Source organism: Plasmodium sp. gorilla clade G2 (assembly GCF_900097015.1).
Source record: "Plasmodium sp. gorilla clade G2 genome assembly, chromosome: 3".
NCBI classification, from domain to species: domain Eukaryota; phylum Apicomplexa; class Aconoidasida; order Haemosporida; family Plasmodiidae; genus Plasmodium; species Plasmodium adleri (nom. inval.).
In genome coordinates this window covers 495,803-518,894 of record NC_041695.1, presented here as the reverse complement: position 1 = coordinate 518,894, position 23,092 = coordinate 495,803, and the positions used below count along the sequence as shown (strand labels likewise).

Here is a 23,092-nt window from a genome sequence, read left to right as displayed (position 1 = left end):
TTGATATTTGTTTTATTTTTTAGATGAAGAAATAGGTATGTATGTATGTATGTATGTATGAATATATATATTTTTTTAACTGACGGTTTAAAATAGATAAAGTTAAAATGTTCTAAAACATATAACAGAAATTGACAATAATAATAACAAATATTTCAGGTAGAGAAACAGGCGTAATGTGTTATAAAAGACAGTTTCTAAAAACGTATGAAAAATATATTATTCGCCTTAGATCTTAAACTTGTAAATAAAAGAAATGGCGACACACAAAAAAAAAAAAAAAAAAAATATGAATATAATAAAAATATAACAAAATACAAATATATATTTAAAAGAATATGAAAAAATACATAAAAAATAAAAATATCATTGTTATGAAGACATATGAAATATTATAATAAAAAAAAATATATATATATATAAAAAAAAAAGAAGAATTTAAAAATATGTAGATTTTATAAAATTTGGTCGTAATATAATATGTATTATTATATATAAATAAAAAATAAAAAAAAAAGGATAAAAATAAAAGATAACAATTATAAAAATAATAAATAAAATAATTTATTTTAATTGGGGTATAAATGTCTTTATTTGTTTATTATTATTATTATTTATTTTATTTTATGTTGTTTTTTTTTTTTTTTTTTTTTTTTTTTTTCTTTTTGAAAAGCTACCTAATCAACCATTCTATGGCTAACTAGGAAATAATTTATGACATTTTCATAATTTCCATTATCTTATAAATAATTAAAACCTTAACATATTTAATTTAATAATATATTCTATATATTTTGGTAGTATTCTCCATATGAACAACAGTTTTATGCTGAACAACTATTAAAAATGGCTTTTCAAAAGTTAAAAAAAAAAAAAAAAAAAAAAAAATTATGACTCGTTCATTTTTTAAATATTTTGTCATAATATATTTTTTTAAAATTATGAACAAAAAAAAAAAAAAAAAAAAATTAGCTATTTCAAGTATATGTAAATAAATTTTCGTATTTTTTTTTTTTTTTTCCAAATATTATATGATCGAAAATTACTTTTCGTCCTTAATCTATAGCTATTTGGAAAAAAAAAAAAAAAAAAGACAATATCATGAACAAATGACAAGATATAGAAAAAAAAAATTGTACAATCGAATTATTTAATTTTTTAAAAAATTTAAAACCTGATAATAACCAACATTTTTCTTATTATTATTATTTAAATGATTTAATTATGTTTAATCAAGTTTTCTTTTTTTTATATATGAACATATATAATTTTTATAGATTTTCAAGATTTCTTTGTATTAAATGAATATAAAAATGTATATGTTATAAAATTCAAATTAGATAACATTCTAAAATTGTTCATAGTATAATATATGTGAATAATTTTTTTAAACAAATTATTTACATGTTGATAAATTTTAGGTACTTTTCATAAGAAAAAATTGAAACATCATCTGACATTATTTACTTATCAATAAAAAAAAAAAAAAAAAAATATACTTATTTGGCTTATTTTTTCAATGAATATTATTTTAAAATAATTATAAGTAATGATATGGTTATGGGCTTTTTATTAATATTTTTTTCTTTTATAGACATAATGAAAATGTATTTCACTTAAATTTTCCATATTGAATTATTTATATAACCTAGAAATTTATTTTAATTACGAAATTTTTTTTTCTATAATTAGTCATTTTTTTTATTTGAAATACAAATTGAATTTGATAGGAAATTGGTAATAAATTAAAAGGTAATAAATATATATATATATAATTAGGTTTTGAGTTTTTTTTTATTAACAATATGTTATGAATTTTATTTTATATGACAAATATTCATTTTTATAAAGGTTTTTTTTATATATATAGATGCATGCAATTACATATAATAATTTCGTATTGTATTACATATATTTTATTATATGTAATAAATATAAGTTATATAATATTATATATATAAATATATATTATATATATGAAATATTATAATAAATAATAAAATATTTATGAATTGATTATATATGATACATATTATAACAATATACTTAACTTTATTATGTATAATATATTATATATATATATATATATATATTATATTTATTCATATAATATTTTTATTAATAACTTCCACGAATTCATACTTATAAAATATATATATATATATTAATATTTATATAATTTTTTTTCTTCTTTTTCACCCTTGATATAATTTATTCATATATATATTATTCTTTTAAAAAAAACAAATGTTACTGGTAAAAAAAAATTAATTTTTTCTATATTAAAATTTATATATTTTTAAAATTAATTAAAACATGTACAAGAATTTTTTTTCAATATATATTTCTTTTTAATGAAAATATTTATCATCATTTTGATTTGTAATAAATAAAAAATATATATTATTATTTATTATTACATTATATATATATATATATATAATTATATTTTTTTTCCATTTTTATTTTTATAGTATTATCATTTTTTGTTTTAAATTAATATATATATATATATTATAAAGTATAAAATTTACTGCTCTTAGCATAAATTATATATTTATATAATATTAAATAATATATATATGTATATAATAATATGATACCTTTCTTGAGTAATCTGTAAACTTGGTATTTTTTTTTTTATTATTATTTTATTGGTATTATAATATATTATTTTTATACATAATTAAGAATAATCGTTTACGTGTAAATAAGAAAGGTACCTTTATATATACATATATATATATATGTATTTTTTTTTTTTTTTTTTTTTTTTTCCATATATTTAATAGTGTTTTAAAGTGATACATTTGTTATGTATATATTTAACAAAAAAGGACGTAAGGGAATATAATTGATTATATATTCGTTATATATAAATATCTTATTATATTGTTTAATTTTAATTTAATTTTTTTTTTTTTATATACATGTTTATAAGATGAAGTATTTAACATTTAATAAAAACAACAGAGATGCTATTGATTTGAGTGAAAAATTAGAAGCTACTAAAATAGATTTATCGAATCCCTTATTATTACAATATAATTGGGTGATATGGGAACAAGTATCAGATAATAAAATAAAACAAAGTAATAATTATAAAGATTATACAAGACCACTAGCTAAATTTAATAGTGTTCAAAAATTTTGGCAATTATGGAATAGATTACCTCAACCAAGTGATTTACTTGCACAAAGAAGTATGACAAGATTTTCAGAAGATGGAATATTTCGTATTGTTGATGCTCTTATGATATTTAGAGATAATATACAACCTATGTGGGAAGACCCAGCAAATTCAGGCGGTGGTCATTTTGAATATAAAATATTACCTAAGGATTATCCATATAGCCAAATTGATGAATTTTGGAATAATCTTGTTTTAGCTATAATTGGATGTAGTTTAAAACATTATGATTTAATAACTGGTATTAGATTAGTAGATAAATTAAGTACTACAAGATATGGATATATAAGAATAGAAATTTGGTATACTACCATAACTGATGAAAGTGTTAAAAACTATTTGAGAAAAGATCTAGAAGAACATATGTGTAATCGTATTGATGGATCTACTATATTCCCACCAAGGGTAAAAAGTCTTAGTCACATACATAGATAAGTTATATAAAATAAATAAATAAATATATATATATATATATATATATATATATATATATATATATATATATATATTATTCGAAATGTAAAATATTAAAAATATACCAAAAATATACAAATTACTTTTTCCATGAAATATTTTAACTATTATTATATTTATTTATATAATTAATTAATTGCCAAAAAAATAGACTACAACCATATGATTATATTTTGAGAAGATTTATTAATATACGTATTTTAGAAAATATAAACCACATTATGAAATGTAAAATATATAATTTTTTTTTTTTTTTTAAATTAAAGGGATATATATATTTAATGTGTTAATATTTCATAAGAACCCTTGTACATTTAAAACATCAAAATGATTAGAACATATATTTTTTTATAAATCCATTTAGTAATATACCTTATATTTATATTACGTTTTACCATTTGGTTATATGTATAAAATAAATGTTATTTTATTTATTATTTAGTAAATATTATTTCATTTATTATATATATTATTAATTTTTTTTTTTTTAAACTAATATAATTCATATTAAATTTGTATTTAATATTTACAAACTTAAACTTTTATATATATATATAGTTAATTAAAAAGAGATGAAAAAAATAAAACATATTACATACATGTACTTATATAAATGTACATTTATTGTACAGATTACTGGTTTGAGATATTTAATTTTTTAAGGTACCATTCAAAAAATAAATCGGAATTTAAAAAAATATTCCTATAGTTATGAAAACATTTTGCTAAAAAAACGGATAAAAGATGTTTACATAAAACATCGTTATTATTACATAATACTTTTTCTTTAAAATAAAAACATGAACAAAAGTTTTGAAATACAACATACTTTCTTTTATTTCCACATAGTACAAAAAAATGTATACATGTCTTTTTATATCTATTAGATTTTATAGATGATAATTTTCTTTTGCCTACTTTCTTCTTTTTCTTACATATAATAGTAGTGTCACTAAAGAAACTTTCTTTTTTTTTACTGCTAAGGATTTTATGTCCATAATATTTACAAGGTTCTGGTGAATCATTTTCTTCTATTAATGTGTATTTTTTTATGCTCGATTTTAAGCACAGCTTTAAGCTTTTTTCAGCGTGTGCTGGGAAAAGGGACAACAACTCGTTTAACAACAAAATATCTACAAAAATTAAATAAATAAATAAATATATATATATATATATATATACATATGTCATATATATTTTTATGTTTTAAAAAAGAAATATTACATTTATTTTTATTTTTGCATCTTTTTAAAGAATATATTATAGAATTTACAATTTCTGAACGAATGTCCATGTTAAGTTTTTTTGTGTAAAATTGTTCAGGTGATTTTTTGAAATTTTATGCTTTTTTTATTCAAAAAAAAAAAAATACTCAATGGTGACTTTTATACATATATATTATATATATATATATATGCTTGGTGAGGTTTTTTATTTAAAATTTTATTTGAAGGACCTTTTTCAAATACCAAACATTATGAAAAACAAATTATACATATGTATAATCTTATATATATATATATATATATATGTATGTATGTTTAATTATACACATATATAACATATATATTCCTTGTCAAAAAAAATAAAATTTTTATATTATTTTAAACACAATCATAAAGGGATATATTATATAATAACATTATTTTTATACAAAAAAAAAAAAAAAAAAAAAAGTTTCCTTTTATAATCATGTTTTAATAAAGTAAATATATAATGTGCAACAAATAATATATATAAGTTATATTAACATATACGGCACTATTTTTTTACAAAAAAAAAAAAAAAAAAAAATGAGAAAAAATTAAAATGCGTGTACTTCAAAACCCTACACTTTTCAAAATAATATAACTATATATTAATAATAAATTGTTCATATTTTTTTGTATGTATTTCTTTTATTTGGAATTACTATCACTTGATTCATAAAACTGTGCATTTATATGATTTTGAAATGTTTGAAAAACTCTGACCATGTAATAAAAAATAAAAGAGGACGTTTTATAAATTAAAGTTAAAAAATTATCTAAACTAATATGTGATTTTAAATTCTTAAAAATATCTTCACAATGGAAAACTAAATATTTATAAAAAAATTGAAAGAATAGAAAATACAAAGTGATGATAGATTTATCGCTTATGAGTACAAATTTGATATATAAAATGAAAAAGAAAATAGGTATATTTAAAATAACAAATATTCTAAAGATAGTAATAAATAAACATGATAATAAATAAAAAAAAATGGGTAAGGTAACTTTGTAACATATTTTAAAAAGTACTATTATATATTTAATAATTCTATATATAGATTTAATTGGATTTTCATATATATTGTAACATTTTCTTGTTATAACCATATAATCAGAAATATTTTTTGATAATGATAAAAGGAGAAGAAATAAAAGAAATAAAATTAATTTATATAATTTCGTTTCAATTTTTATTTCAGACATTAGAAATTTTATAAATTTGTTATTATCGTTAGAATCATAAAATAAAGAATTCTTATTCTTTTCATTATTTTTTTTATTTATTAAATATTTTAATTTCATTAATTGAGACATACCATTTGATAATTTCCTATTTCCAGATGATGCATTTTCTCCACAATATCTTAAATAGCTTCTTTTTATCTTAAGATTTTCCTTACAAATATTATTTAATTTGTTCATTCCTAAATATAAGCATTTCTTTTTATATGTATTATTATATTTTCGTTTACTAACAATAGAATATATATTTTCATTTGAACCATCTTTTAACAGATTGAGTTTAAATCGTTTTTCATATACATACCTTGACAGACTGTTTTTATCATCAGATATATTATTATTATATTCGTCATAATTTATATAATTATCATTCCTTATGTTATCATCATCATTTTTATTATCATCACTGATGTTATTATCACCACTTATGTTATCATCATCACTTCTATTATCATCACTTATATTATCATCACATATATTATTATCACTTATATTATCATCACTTATATTATCATCACATATATTATTATCACTTATATTATCATCACTTATGTTATCATCACTTATATTATCATCACTTCTATTATCATCACTTCTATTATCATCACTTATGTTATCATCACTTATATTATCATCACACATATTATTATCACTTATATTATCATCACTTATATTATCATCACTTCTATTATCATCACTTCTATTATCATCATAATTATCACTACCACTTTGTTTGTGCTCATCCGAACTTTTGATGTTTCCCTTTTTCAAATAACCAATATTATTAATATTTTTCATTTTTTTTTGTAGTCTTTCTAGTTTCTTTAAATTTAAATTTATATTTGATTCTTTATGGCATTTCGATTTTAAATAAACTGAACTTTTATTAAGTAAATAATTTTTATATTTATTTTTAGAAAACTCTTCTGAAAAATAAGAGGAAGAACTATCAACACTTTTTTTTTCCACAATGGAATTTAAAATGTTGCTACATTTTCTTTGTTCTTCTTTTTTTTTTAATTTATCCATTATTGTGTTATTTATTTTACATGTCTTTATATTATTATTTAAAGTATTAAATGACGGATATTGTATATTATCATTATTCAATATATTTACATTAGTTATATTATATGTATTTTTATTAAATATATCTTCAATTTTAGTTTTGCTTTTTTTTTTAAGCTCTTCTTTTGTCCTAGAAAACAGTGATATGTTTTTTAAACTTTGAATTTTTTCTTCCTCATCCCTTTTCAAAATATGTGTATTGCCTGAGCATTTACTTAATTGCTGTATCATTAAATCTTCCTTCATTTTATCACAATCATATTTCTCTTATTTTTATTTTTTCTAAATATATATATATATATATATATAATATAGTTTAAAACTTTATAACAATGACAAATAAGTATATGCAATAAAAAAAAAAAAAAAAAAAAAATTAAATATAACAATATAAATATAAAAATAACATTACAAATTAAAAATATATTTATGCGTACAAATATATACATATATATATATATTTATTTATTTTATTATTTATTTGTTTAATTCAATATTTTAAAATATGCACATGATTATTTTTTTCACATGTATAAAAAAATAAAAAAAAAAAAAAAACTCCAACATGAATTTTTTATATTCAGGACAATTCATATTTTCCTTTTAAATTGATAATCAAAAATGATACACATAAATATACTTTTAATATATATTATTTTTTTTTTTCTAGTATAAATTTTATTTCATATAATATTATATGTTATATACTCTTACACGTTTGCACACTAATATATATAATATATATATGTATATATTTTTTTTTTTTTTTTTTTTATTTCCCTTTATAATTGTGATTTACATCTTGTTTCCGAAAAAAAAATATTAAAAATATAATATATATATATTTTGTCTTCATCTATAATTTTTTTTAAAAAGATATACAAATTTTAACATATATATAATTATTTTTGTCATAAAAAGTTACAAATTCGATAGCCAAAAGAAAAAAAAAAAAAAAAAATAAATGCACGATAATGAAAAGAAGAAAACAAATATTTATAAACATATAAAAATGTATATTCATATTTCATACTCATAAAATTATGTAAAGAAAATTAATTCAAATATATATAATATATATATATATATATATATATAACATTTACAAATTTTTGTTTTATCTAACTTCACATTTATTTTGGTTAAGAAGTAAGAATGCATAATGATCATATAAGCCTGGTAAATTTTTGGACATTTTCTTTTTATATATATTTTCTATATGGAAATTTTTTTTCATATAAATATTTTCCTTTTCATTTGATAATGGTAAAGATGTTGTTTTATCTATTAAATAATTTTCTATTATATTAATAACTATTTTATTTCTTTTATTTATTCTTTCAAATTGGTTATTAACATATATATCACTATTTATTATTTTTTTAATATTTCTTACATTTTGCAAATCAAAATTCTTTTTTTCTTTTTCTGTTTTTCCTAAATTGGATGGTTCAAAAAACTTAGAGGTGGAAGAATTTACAAAATTATTATAACCAATATCATAATTATCTTCTTTATTTTTACAATAAGAATTTGTTAAATTATTTATATAGGTTTTATTTATATATTTGTTATCAAATAATGATTCATTATTTTTGTTTGTAAAACTTAAGCTTGTCTTATTATTATTCATATTCATTTGATTATAGTAGTTATAATTTTTTTTATTCCAAAAAAATTCGTCCAATGTATAACTCGTATGAACAAGATTAGGATATTTATTTGTTTCATAATATTTTTCTTTACTTTGTTGTATATTTCCATAATTTATTAAGGAATTAGTTTTCTCATTATCAAGAAAATGAGAATCATATTCCTTTTTATTATAATAATCATCATCATCATCAATATTATGTTCTTTTAAATTATTATTACTTTGCATTATATTTTGTTTATATAAGTTATTTTCATTTTTTGTAATATTATTTTTATATATTTGTTTAATTCCAAAAAATTCATAATTATTGGACTCACTAAAAATATTCTTTTTTTCTTTTTCTTTTTCCATATTAGTTTCAACAAATGAATTATTTTGACCATTATTATTTATTACAATATTATTTTTGTCTTGCATTTTTTCCAATTTTTCTTCATATATAAGATTATCATGGTGTAATTTTATATTTTTATTTTCATTTTTGTTATTCAAATTATTGTATAAAATGTTTATATTATCTTCTTTTATGACTTGTCCATATATATGTTCTTCTTCTTTTTCTATATCATATTTTCCATTTTTTTTCTTTTCATCCTCATCATCATCATTATTATTATCATTATTATTGTCATATTTTTTGTTTTTTTCATTTTCTTCTTTGTTATACTCATTAGACTCAACTTTTGTTCTTTGCAAAAATTTATCACTAAACAAGGAACATATACTTTTTTTTAATTCATTATGTTGTATAGTATTATCTAGAATTTCTTTTTCTAGACAAAATTTTAGTTTATAATTATTCCTTTTAATGGTATTTAAACTAATCAATGCAGTTTTTATTTTATCTTTTATTTCTTTCATTTCTTTATTTGGTATAACAACCTTTTTATTCAATAAAAGTATATTATTATCTTTCTTTGTAATCCTTTTTTCTATATATTCTTTCTTCTTAATCAATGTTCCATAATAATTAATATTATTACTAAGGAAATGAAATCGTGTACGATCATTTTCTTTCAAATTATTTTTATTATTACAATGATTGTTAGTACTAAATCTTCTGAAAATACTTAGATTGAAATTTTTCAAATTTGATCTACTTTTGATAGAATCTCTTACTTTATTTAATTCATTAAGTTTTCCATTATTCTTTTCTTTTTTAACATAATTATTTCTATATTCTGCATTATTAAGTTTACTAAAATGAGAATTATAATAATACTTGTCACTTTTTTTTTTATTATCTTTTTCATGGTTTGTCTTTTTCATATCACATATGTTTAAATAATTAGAGCTTCCTACTTTGAATTCCTAAAGAGAACAAAAATAAAATAAAATAAAATAAAATTAAAGATTATATATTTATTATTCAAAAGTTAATAAACATACATGTGTCTATTTTTATAGTGCCTATTATTTATTTCACAATTTTTGTTTTTTCATTCGAAAAAAAAAAATATTATATATATATATACATATAACATTATTATTTTATATGATTAAAAAAGTTATTACCTTTTTTTTATACATCCATGGTTGGAAATAATTTGTTTTTGCTTCCATACAAATATCATTAATATTTTTGTTAGATTCCTTTTGTGTTTTAATCAATATGACATTTTCATTTAACAAACCTTCATTATTCTTTGTATTATTATCTACATAATTTTTTAATTTATTATTTAGGTTGCTTTCATCTTTTCTTAAATATAATTTTGCCTTATTAAAACAATATTCATTTTTGTTATTTTCAATGAAATTTTCATTAAAAAAGGATCTTTTGTATTTCTCATTTAGTTTACTAAATTTTATTCCTCTTTTTATTAAACATACGTTATAAAAATATCTTTTCTTTAAAGAGCACCTTAGATTTTTAATTTCTTTTTTTTCTAAAGAATATTTATCACCATAATAATAATAATAATAATAAATGTAAGCATTAGATTTACATCTTATTATCTTAAAGTTACATATGTTAACCTTTTTATTAGGATTTTGTTTATTATATATCTTACAATTATAATTTAATATAATTTTTTTTAAAAATCTTCCTTTATTTAAAATTTCATTCTTATCTATTTTTTTAGACAATGTTTTACAAAACGTACTATTTGATAATAGTTTGTTTATTTTTTTTTTGTATTTACCACTATTTTTAAGTATTCCTATAGTTTCTATTTCTTTTTGTTTATAAATATTTTTATTTTTCTCATTAACATTATTTATTTCGATAGCACCTAAATCTGGTTTGTCATCATCACTCAAATTTATTATTTCATTTAAATAGCATTTTAAAGTATTAATTCGTTTTAATTCTTTTTGAACACACGACAAGGTACTTTCAGAATTATTTGTTGAATTTATATCTAATTTACTGCAAGTTGATTCTTTATATTTTAAAAAATTAAATACTTCATTCTCTTCAAATGAACATAAGTTATCGTTTGTGTTTATTTTGTCTCCTAAATCAAGCTTAATGTCCTTGAAGTTGTCGAAATTTAATGTCTTTCTTAAGAGAAAATACATTATATAAAATTTAATCAATTTTATGCTTTAACGAAAAAGAAAAGAAAAAAAAAGAAAAAAAATACAATCAAATGATATAATACACTATATGTATTAACCAATGAACAAATTGTGGAAAATACACAAATTATATGTTATAATTTAATTTTTATTTTTTTAATTTTCATTTATCAAATAAATTTTTTTTTTTTTTTATAAGTTTGTATTAATATATGTATATATATTATTTTTAATAATAGTAATTTAAAAATACTAACCAAATAAAAAAAAAAAATACAAATATATTTGTAGCAAATATTATATAAACATGTCTCTTACAAATATTCATATAAATTTGAATATATATTTAAAATTATAACTATTTATAAAATGGTAATTTTTTTTTTTTTTTTTTTTTTTTTTTTAGATACCAATTCTTTTTGTTTTTATATTTATTTTATTGTTTTTAATGTTATATTTTTTTTTTTTTGTATTTTTAAAATACTTAACATTGGTGCACATTTGGAAAATTATTCTTTTTGTTTACTAAAAAGAATAAATCTTTATTGTTCTTGCATGTATGCCAATAATATAAAAAAAATACATTTCAAGATTATAAATTTAATTAAATACACGCACAATGTTAAAATATATTTTTTTCTGTTTCTTTCATGAAAAATAAGAAAGGAATACATATATAAAATAATATAAATTTTTATAAAACCATGTTATATGAAACGGAACTTATGACATGAATATTTATATATTTATACAAAAATATTTACATTTTTACTATAATATATATGTATTATATAAGACACTTTTTTTTTTTTTTTTTTTTTAATTTAGTATAATAAAATTCATTGTATTTATATATGTATTTTCTATTTAATAAGACATAAATTAGAAAAACATAAAAATATTTGAAAAAATGTGTATGGCTAATATAGTTGTTATTAATAGTACTATTTTTATAAATTCAAAAATCCCCCAAACTGAGATTTATTATTACAAGTATATAACTACTTTATTATATATAATATAAATGAATATTTTAAATGAACAAATACCACTAAATATTTTGTAAAATTACGGTATAGATTAAATTTAAGGATTAACTCTTTTAGGATATATTTTTTTAATAAATCAATTACACCTTTCAAAAAGATATATTTAAATTCTTTTATTAAACATTGTGTTATAATGTAATCATTCTTTATGATATATATAGAAACTTTTAATTAAATAAAAAATTTATAATATATTATTGTTTAATACACACTTTAGTATTATATATGTTTAACAAAAGTTATTGCAATATATTCATATATATATATATATATATATATATTTATTTATTTTATAAACATTCTAATGAAAATTCTAAAAAATGTTCCATATATAAGAGGGTTTTACTTAAAAAACTTTTGAATTTTTTTTTTTTTTTCTTCAATAGAACATTTAACAAAAAATAAAAACATTTCATTATATGATAGCACTTCAAAGTTTTTTATATCGTTTCTATTAAAAATGTCTTAAAAAAAAAAAAAAAATTATATATGTAATATATATCTATAAAATTACTTTATCAAATGCATACATATATTTATATAGTTCCTTTTTTAAATTTAATTATAGTTATAAATCCATAATTGTATAATGTATATTAAATAAAATTACACTTTTCATATTATGGAAATAATTAATAATGAAAAACTATCTTAATATAATGTATGAAAAATTGTAAAAATTGATTTATAAAATATCAAAATTTTGTCTGATATTTTTAATTATTACAAGAATAAAATGTGCATATTAATAATAAAGACATTTTCTTATAAACATATTATTAATATAGAAATTGTAGATTTTATGGTTTCCATATTATTGACATGTTAATTTATGCGAAATAAATTTTTTGTTCTTTATTTTGAAATAACGTTTATAGAATAAAGTAATATAAAAAAAAAGTTTGTAATATAACTTGAAAGATAAATAATTGGAAAACATATTTCATCATATAACAGTAATCAAAAAGACAAAAACCAAAATGAATCTTAAGAAATCAGAAAATTAATGTACTATGAATATTATGATTTTATAATTTAAAATTAAAGAGGTAGAAATAAAATATTACAATTTTCTAATTAGAAACTTTTTTTTTTTTTTTTTGCTTAATTACATTAAAAAAAAATTGAATGTGAATATTGAATATATGAATTATGACATGTAGGCAGAATTTAAGAAATTCGTTATTCTGAAGATACATTAATTCCATTTATATTTAAAATAATTACGAATTTTAAAATTAGATTATTAAAATTTGTTTCACCGTTCTACATAATAATATAAACATGAAAAGGTGTTAATTTATATTTATATATAATTAATAAAAAAAAAATATATTAAATATATCTTTAGTTAATTCTTATTAATATAATTTATTTCTTGTTTTATAGTTCATGCAAAAATAAAGTGTATATTTTAAAAATGTATCTATAGTTTTGTTCTATGTATATATATTTCTATATATTATATGTAATGGTAATGTTTTTTTTAATATTTCTTTAACATTTTACATATGTTCGAAAATGGTAGCATATGGTACGTATTATAATATTAATATGGAAGTAACTTTTAATAAAATTATATGTCTTAAGTTACATATTTATCATTGAAAAATTCCATTTTTATGTATTGGTAGCATTTTTTTCACCATTCAATTTTTTTAGGGTAACAGAAAACATTTTTTTTTTTTTCACAAAATTCTCTATGAATTATATTCATTTTATTATAATGAATATGAATTTATAAATTACATCAATATAATAATAAATATATACCTAAATGTGTAATAAAACATTTTCATTTATAAAAATACGAAAATGTGTTATTTAAAATATAAAATATATCTTATGTTATAGCCATTTTTAATAACTAAAATAAATTAATATATATAATTATATATTACTTCTTTTTATATATGACAAGTTCATCAAATTTATTTCTATAAACTTATGAAGAGTTTAATAAGTTCGTTAACATAAAACAATAAATTATCATAATAACTTGTTAGACATTTTATTCACAAAATATTATTTTAAATAAAACTTATATAGAAAAAACTATTAAATCATTTTGCCATATATCCTTATATTACGGAATATATGACAAAAAATTTAGTATTTTCTTCAACACAATAAAATATAATTCTTTTTATATTTTTATAAGTCTTATTATTTATATTTTGCTTATTCTGAATTAGACATAAATTAATATAGATTTACTTTATAATATTTTCAAATTATAATATCAAGAATTTATTAATGCATATTTCAATAATAAAAATTGTTTTTTATACTTTAGACTACGTTAAATGACATTCATTTATATTCAATTCAAAAGACTTTTTTTTTTATGGAATAAATTGTATGTATATATTTTTTGATGTAAATTATAATCGTAAATATTTATTTAATAATAATACTTTATCGTTTCATACATATGAAATTTATCAAATAATTATAAAGGATTCCATAACTATTGGATTGTAAAAACTTTTGACAACTCTTATATTATTCTATAAAAATGAAAAAACTAAAAAGAACATATTTAATTCCATATTTTTCAATAATAAATGGGCTTTTATGCATATAAGGACAACTTACAAGTTATCTTTGAATGTACTTATAATGAAAAGAAATATATATAATTTCATATTAATTATATTATGTGTTCTTATATGTTTTTTCACTAAATTCATAAGAATATACTTTTTCTTATATTTGGAACGAAATTATGTTATGTGTTATACCATTTAAAACGTGCTTTCTAAACAAATTTATAAGATGTAGAAATAAGAATATATGTTTTATATATACAAAAAAAAATGTTCTGTCTTATTCCATAAGTATTATATTGTAATTTTTAATAAAAGTACTTTTTGTTTAACAAAAAATATAAAACATAAATATATATTTCAAATGCCTATTTAATATTTCTTGTTAAAACAAGTTATCCAATTGTCTTTTTTAATAATTAATATATATATATATATATGTCAATATTTATCTAACCCATTCAACTTTTTTAAAAATATTATATTATTAATTCTTTTGAATATATTATATTATTAAAATGAAATTTTTTTTTAATTTAAAATATTTATATATGTAATTGAATAATAAGAATACTTATATAATTTAAACATATATTTTGTATAATAAATAATATATTAATTTAACATAAACAATATAACACATAAGAAATTAATTTAGAAATTATATAATTAAAATTATATTTAATTTAATATATTATAATATAAATAATAAAAATACATCAATAAAATAATAATTTATTAAAATAAATATAATAAATTTAATTGTATAATAATATAATTAAATATTATAAAATAAATTAAAATCATTTTCATAAAAATAATTAAATATAAATATAATAATTTAAATTAAATAAAATATAATATTAATAATTAATTATTAATATATATAATAAAAATTAAATATTATAAAATAATTAAATATAAATATAATATTAATAATTAATTATATAATATATATAATAAGAATTAAATATTAATATAATAATTTAAATTAAATATAATATTAATAATTAATTATATAATATATATAATAAGAATTAAATATTAATATAATAATTTAAATTAAATATAATATTAATAATTAATTATATAATATATATAATAAAAATTAAATATTATAAAATATAATTAAAATAAATTTCATAAAATAATTAAATACACACTTAATAATTTTAAATAAATATAATATTAATAATTTACTATATAATATACATAAATTAATTATTATATAATTAAATTTAAATATATTATTAAATTAATTATATTAAATTAAAATAAATGTAATAAATATTATATAATTAAATTTAAATATATTATTAAATTAATTAAATTAAAATAAATATAATAAATATTATATAATTGAATTTATATATATTATTAATTAAATTAAAATAAATATAATAAATATTATATAATTAAATTTAATTATATTATTAAATTAATTATATTAAATTAAAATAAATGTAATAAATATTATATACTTAAATTTAAAAATATTATTTAATTAATTAAAATAAAATAAATATAATAAAATAATTATATATATATAATAATAATTAAATTAAATAAATATTAATTAAAATAATTATATATATATAATAATAATTAAATTAAATAAATATTAATTAAAATAAAATACTTAATAATATATTAATAATTAAATTAAATATATTAATTAAAAATAATTATTTAATAAAATAATTTTAATTTAAATATTAAATTAATTAATTAAAATTAAAAATATATAAAATAATTAAATTAAATATATTAATAAATTATAAAATATAATTATATTATATATTAAAATAAAATAAAACTTAATAAAATATTATATTATAATAATTAAATATATTAATAATTAATTAATATTAATTAAATTAAAACATTATTTAATAAATGTGTGTATTATATATATATATATAATTATTATATTTATTTTATTTAATAATATATTTAATAAATTAAAAAATATATATATGTTTCATAAAATAATAAATAAATAATATTATATATTTTTATAAATTAATTATTTAATTATATTATTAATTTAATAAAATAAATAAATAATATTTTATATATTTTTATAAATTAATAATTAAAATAATTAATTATTTATAAATAAACATTTAATTTATTTTAATTTAAATTATTTATTATAATTATTATTAAGAATAAACTATATATGAATTAAAATGTTATTATAATATTATAAATAACATTAAATTAATTTTTATTTAAAATAATTATACCCAATAATAAATATTTTTAAAATAGTAGACACATATATTATTATATATATAATAATAATTGTTATATTCTGAAAAAAAATAATAATAAATTTAATTTAATTATTAATTATATTTAAAAATATTATTGCATTTAATTTTTTAAGATTATTTATTAAATAAAATTAAATAATAAATTATTTATTTATTATATAAATATTTATTTAATTATTATTATTTATTTTATTTTATTAATTTAATTAATATATATTTATTTATTTGAATTATTAATTTTAATTAATAATATATATTAATTAATTATTTATTTTAATAAATAATATATATGTATTTATTTAAATCATTAATTTTAATTAATAATATATATTAATTAATTATTTATTTTAATTAATAATATATATATTAATTATTTATTTATTTTAATTAATAATATATATATTAATTATTTATTTATTTTAATAAATAATATATTTTATTTAATTAATTTATTTATTTTTGTTATTATTATTTATTTAATATTATATATTTTACTATTATATATATTTTTTATATTATCTTATTAAATATTTATATTATTATTTTAATATAATATAAATTAATATAATGTTTTTTTAATAAATGTGTAAATTAATTATAAAAATATTTTATTAATATTAAATTAGAAAAAATAAAAATAAAATATATTATAACACACAAATAATAATTATATTTATATATTAATAAAAATTATAATGTATATTCATTTGAAAAGCATTATTTATATTTGTATATTAAATATTATGTACATATTAATAATTAAATAAAAATATGTATATATAAATAATATAGTTCTTAATATTTCTTTATACTATATTTTTTTTTTTATTTTAACTTTAATGAAATGAACTTATGGTATAATAATTTAAGTAATTTCTTTTGAATGTGGAAAACTATTATGGATAAATAAAATCTTACATTTTTCCCTTTATCTTTGTAAAAAGTACCTTTTGAATTTTTCATTTCAGAATACATAAAAATGTGTATAGTTTTTGTTAATATTGTAAAACCATAATTATATATATATCCTAAAAATTATGAAAAGCTTATTAATATATATTTTCCCTTTTTATATGTTTTTGTATAAAATATTATTTATATTAAGTTATTATTTTTATCATGATGATGTATATCATTTTCTTTATATTATATATAGTATATTCTTTTATTTATTTAATGAACATTTACAAAATGCCAAGAACATGGTTACCTTTTAGGAGATATTATCCACGAATGCTTTTTATATAATCGGTTTCCTATATTAAAACTTTATCATTATATTATATATGAAATCCACTTTTTTTTTTTTTTTTTCATGTTTACAACTATATATTCGTTTTATAGAAAAAGTTAATTAAAAATGTTATATTTAATAAATATAGGAAATTTTCATTGTTAAAACTTTTAAATCGTTTTGACTTTATTTAATAAAATAAATAGACCTAAAAAAATAAACGAATTCTTCAAATTGATTATCATGTCTAAGTAAATATTTATGGTTATATTTACCATATATATAAGATAAAAATTAAAATATGATAATATAAATAATAAATGTAGAATTTTTTCTTGTTTCTATATTTGTCTAACTTCTATATATCACATTTTAAACATTATAACCTTTGTATCCTCATTTATAATAAAAATATTTCACACCATATCATTCCTATTTAAGAATTTCTAAAATATAAATACATATAATATATATATATATATATAATTTATTCATATTGAAAAAATTCCATTTATCTTTTCATGTTATTAAATTAATCATTAATGATTATATGATTAACTTAATTTGTGTATTTTTTTAAATATAATATATGTATTATATATAAAATATATATTCATTTTAAATATTTTTGTTATTTTTCATTTGGAATAATTCAAATAAGAAGAATCTAAGTGCTGTTATTATAAAATATATAGTATTTATAAATGTTAATCAAATATAAACTATGTATTTTTTTGACACAATTATTAAATATATATTTGTTATAATGAAAATTATAGAAATTATAAAAAGTACATAATAAAAATGAGCATTCATGTAATATATAAATAAAAAAACAATTATAAAAGAATATATCAAAATGATCTTAAAACATTTTTTAAATGTTGAAACACTATTTCATTTATCAGAGAGTTTCATACCTTTTTTTCATCTATTGATTAACATAATCATATTATTTCTTTTGTTCTATTAAGATAAAAGAAGAGAATGAACAGTTAAATAATAAAATAGAAAATATTGAAATACACTATTGTATATATTTATTTATATTTTATGATTCATTTTAAAGATTTATTTAAAATATATTTATAGTTATTTTATGTTTCCTAAATTATATTTTTTGAAATAAATGCAATTGAAATTCAGAAAATAAATTCTAGACGTTATGATTGAATTTCACAATCAATATTCTTAAGAGGAAATTAAAGGGAATACATTTCTATCTTTTTTTTTTTTTTTTTTTGTCAAATTTTAATAGTATATCACATATTTTATTGAATATAATAAATAGTGTATATACATTCTACATTTATATATGCCTATAATATATATATATCCATAATTCTAGAGAAAAATTTTCTATAAATTTTATTTTCATAAAAAAAGACTCATATTGTAATTATAAACTAAAAAATAATTATTCCTAATTTAGAATTAGTTTTCATATTTTCATTTCTTTTTAAACCCATAATAAAATTTATCATATAATATTTATATATTTTAATGAAGTATAACATTATAGGTTTTTACAATTATTTTATAAAATGAATCTAATAATATAGAACTTATGCTTTTTAAATATAATATATTAATTGTAGGAAAATGTAAATAAGCACATTATATTAATGATATAGATTATTAAGGAAAAACACAAATTCTTTAAATATATTTATAAAAAACAATGTCTTTTGTGTTATATTATACAGGTTTTATTTTTTTTATATTTTAAAAGTTTTCATATTAAAAATTTCAAAAGATATTTACTATTAGAAGTATAAAGTGAATATAGGATATTCATTTATAATAAATAAATTGGTTATTCATAAGAAAAATATTTTCTGTTTTTTCATTAAGATTCTAAAAAGAAGAAAATATATTTTTTTTTTTTCTTCAAAAATTAATAAAATTATACATACATAAATGAAATGGGAAAAAAATTTATGTAATAACATATTGTAATAATTAATACGAAAAAAAGGTGTTACTTGAAAACACAATGAAAACTTATAATTATTTACATTTAAGACAAAGTACACTTATGTCAAATACAAATATATATATGAATTGATAACTGGAATATATTTATTAATAGATAATAAATTACATATTAATATATAATACAAATTTCATTTATTTTTTATCTTTATAAATTCAACAAAAGAAATTTTTTATAGTAATTGCAATTAATTATAATAACAATGGTTCTTATATATATTTTACTCTTTAAAACAAAGAGAATTACTTATGTCTAAAATAATTTCTTTTACATAAATATAATTATTTTTTATAATTCATATTAATTTATAAAAATATGTATCTTATTTTTTATGAAAAAAAATTTATTCTTATTTTTCTATAAAAGGATTTAATAGTTTTATATATATATGCCCATCAGTAACATCAATATATATATTATGATATTAACATATATATTTTATTTAAAATTTTTTCTATAAAAAATGTACACAGTTTATGAAGGCATGAATTGTTTATGCTAATTTTAAAAATATTTAGTATAATGAAAGAAATTGTAAAAATATAATATATTTTCTTCTTATATTGTTCTCACAAAAACAAATCCTACTAATATATGCAAATTGATATTTTCTATAATTTTTTATAATTTACATGGATTATTATATATGAAAATAAATTAGTTCATTCTTTTGAAATATATAAAATTGATTAAAAGATTAAGGAATAATAAATAAAAAAAAAAAAAATAAAAATAAAAAAAACTAGTTTTTCTTTATGCACATATTTGTACAATTGTTTATGATACATATCAAATTTTAACAATTTCATGGAAAATATATAAATAAAAGGTTTTGTATGTACATAATAAAATATACTATTTCTTATAGATGAATATGAATATATAATTATTGTATATATATAATTGAAACACTAATACTTAACATTAATCATATGTAGAAGAAACTTTAATTTTTATAAAATAACAATTTTTTTTTTTTTTTTTGTATATTCTCGAGTATTCCTTAATAATAAATATAATGTACGTACATTTTATAAAATTTTATTTATTATTTCATTTATATGATTTTTTTTTTTTTTTTTGTATATTCTCGAGTATTCCTTAATAATAAATATAATGTACGTACATTTTATAAAATTTTATTTATTATTTCATTTATATGATTTTTTTTTTTTTTTTTTGTGTATATTCTCGAGTATTCCTTAATAATAAATATAATGTACGTACATTTTATAAAATTTTATTTATTATTTCCTTTACATGCAATTTTTTTTTTTTTTTTTTTCTGGGTCATTTTAAACGTTATCCAAAAATATATTAGATGCAACTATGGATCTTCAAAAAAAAGGCTCAAAAAAAAAAAAAAAAAAAAAAAATATATATATTCCTTTTCAAAACTAACCATTTATTATTTTTTTTCTACAAAAAAAAAAAAATAAATAAAAAAGGTAAATTAAGAAAATAAGTGCAAAATGTTATATGTATAAAATATATTTCATGATAAAAATTTTATATTATTTTATTTTCATTTCTGTAGCATTGTAGAACGAAGTAAAACAATAAAAAAAATTAGTTTTTTCTTTGAAATAAAAATATCTTAGAATATATATTTTATAAGAATTTTTATTTCAAAAAACTACATATATAGACAAATATTTAAAATTCATAAAATTATATTCTACATATAAAATAATATTACAAAAAATACTTATAAGATCGCACACAATTTTTTTATATTTCAAAAATATAATGCTTATAATGTATATATAAAAAATTTCATATATTTATAATTTTTAACTAAAAAAATAGTGAGGACGTAGTACTTTTATACATTAAAAAAACATATATAAATCATTGTTATGTACATAAAAACATATATATATATATATTTATATATTAGTGTATTTGTATATCATATGTATCTACATTTATATATAATAATAACAATCTAATAATTTAAAACATTTTATTTTATTTTTATTATATGGTATTCAATAGTTTAATTTTTTTTTTTTTTTTTATAGAAATATATATATTTATATATATATATATATATATAAAATAATATTTTTATTTCAAAAAAAAAAAAAAAAAAAAAAAAAATATTTATAGTATAAAATATTTTTTTATAATTTTATATTATTTATTTTCATGTTTAAGAAACATTCTTTCATATCTGTTTATATGTATGTTCTTCGTCAACAAACATTGAACTTAAAAATAAAAAGAAATACCTTCATATAACTTGAAATATATTTAATATATTAATATAGATATGTATATCATAATATATATAATAACATATTACAAAAAAGAAAAAATAATTGTATTAATTTAATGCGACTCTTTTTTTTTTTTTTTTATTTATACAATACATTAAAGATCTGATTACCATTTTTTTTTTATTTTATTTATTCTTTACACACACGTAAATATCTACATATATATATATATATATATATATATATATTAAATCTTAGACATTGGATATTCCCATATATTATATATATTTTATTAGTATAAATAAATATAATTGATTAAGAAAAAAAAAAAAAAAAAAAGTAGTTTATTAGAT

The 23,092-nt window shown here is 14.9% G+C and overlaps 4 protein-coding genes across 4 annotated transcripts; 1 reads left to right on the top strand and 3 right to left on the bottom strand.

Annotated features, from left to right (window-relative positions):
- Positions 1 to 2,941: 2,941 nt before the first annotated feature.
- Positions 2,942 to 3,625, top strand: PADL01_0314000 (translation initiation factor 4E; the record flags this gene model as incomplete). The annotated part of the gene is made up of 1 exon (XM_028684325.1): positions 2,942 to 3,625. The coding sequence occupies one exon, from the start codon at positions 2,942 to 2,944 to the stop codon at positions 3,623 to 3,625; it is 684 nt and encodes a 227-aa protein (XP_028536554.1).
- Positions 3,626 to 4,297: 672 nt separating this feature from the next.
- PADL01_0313900 (zinc finger protein, putative) lies at positions 4,298 to 4,958 on the bottom strand (the record flags this gene model as incomplete). Its single annotated transcript, XM_028684314.1, has 2 exons — positions 4,298 to 4,797; positions 4,889 to 4,958. The coding sequence occupies 2 exons, from the start codon at positions 4,956 to 4,958 to the stop codon at positions 4,298 to 4,300; spliced, it is 570 nt and encodes a 189-aa protein (XP_028536553.1).
- Positions 4,959 to 5,562: 604 nt separating this feature from the next.
- Positions 5,563 to 7,473, bottom strand: PADL01_0313800 (conserved Plasmodium membrane protein, unknown function; the record flags this gene model as incomplete). The annotated part of the gene is made up of 1 exon (XM_028684303.1): positions 5,563 to 7,473. One exon carries the CDS (start codon positions 7,471 to 7,473, stop codon positions 5,563 to 5,565), a length of 1,911 nt encoding a protein of 636 aa, XP_028536552.1.
- Positions 7,474 to 8,344: 871 nt separating this feature from the next.
- Positions 8,345 to 11,410, bottom strand: PADL01_0313700 (conserved Plasmodium protein, unknown function; the record flags this gene model as incomplete). The annotated part of the gene is made up of 2 exons (XM_028684292.1): positions 8,345 to 10,195; positions 10,400 to 11,410. 2 exons carry the CDS (start codon positions 11,408 to 11,410, stop codon positions 8,345 to 8,347), a joined length of 2,862 nt encoding a protein of 953 aa, XP_028536551.1.
- Positions 11,411 to 23,092: the final 11,682 nt, after the last annotated feature.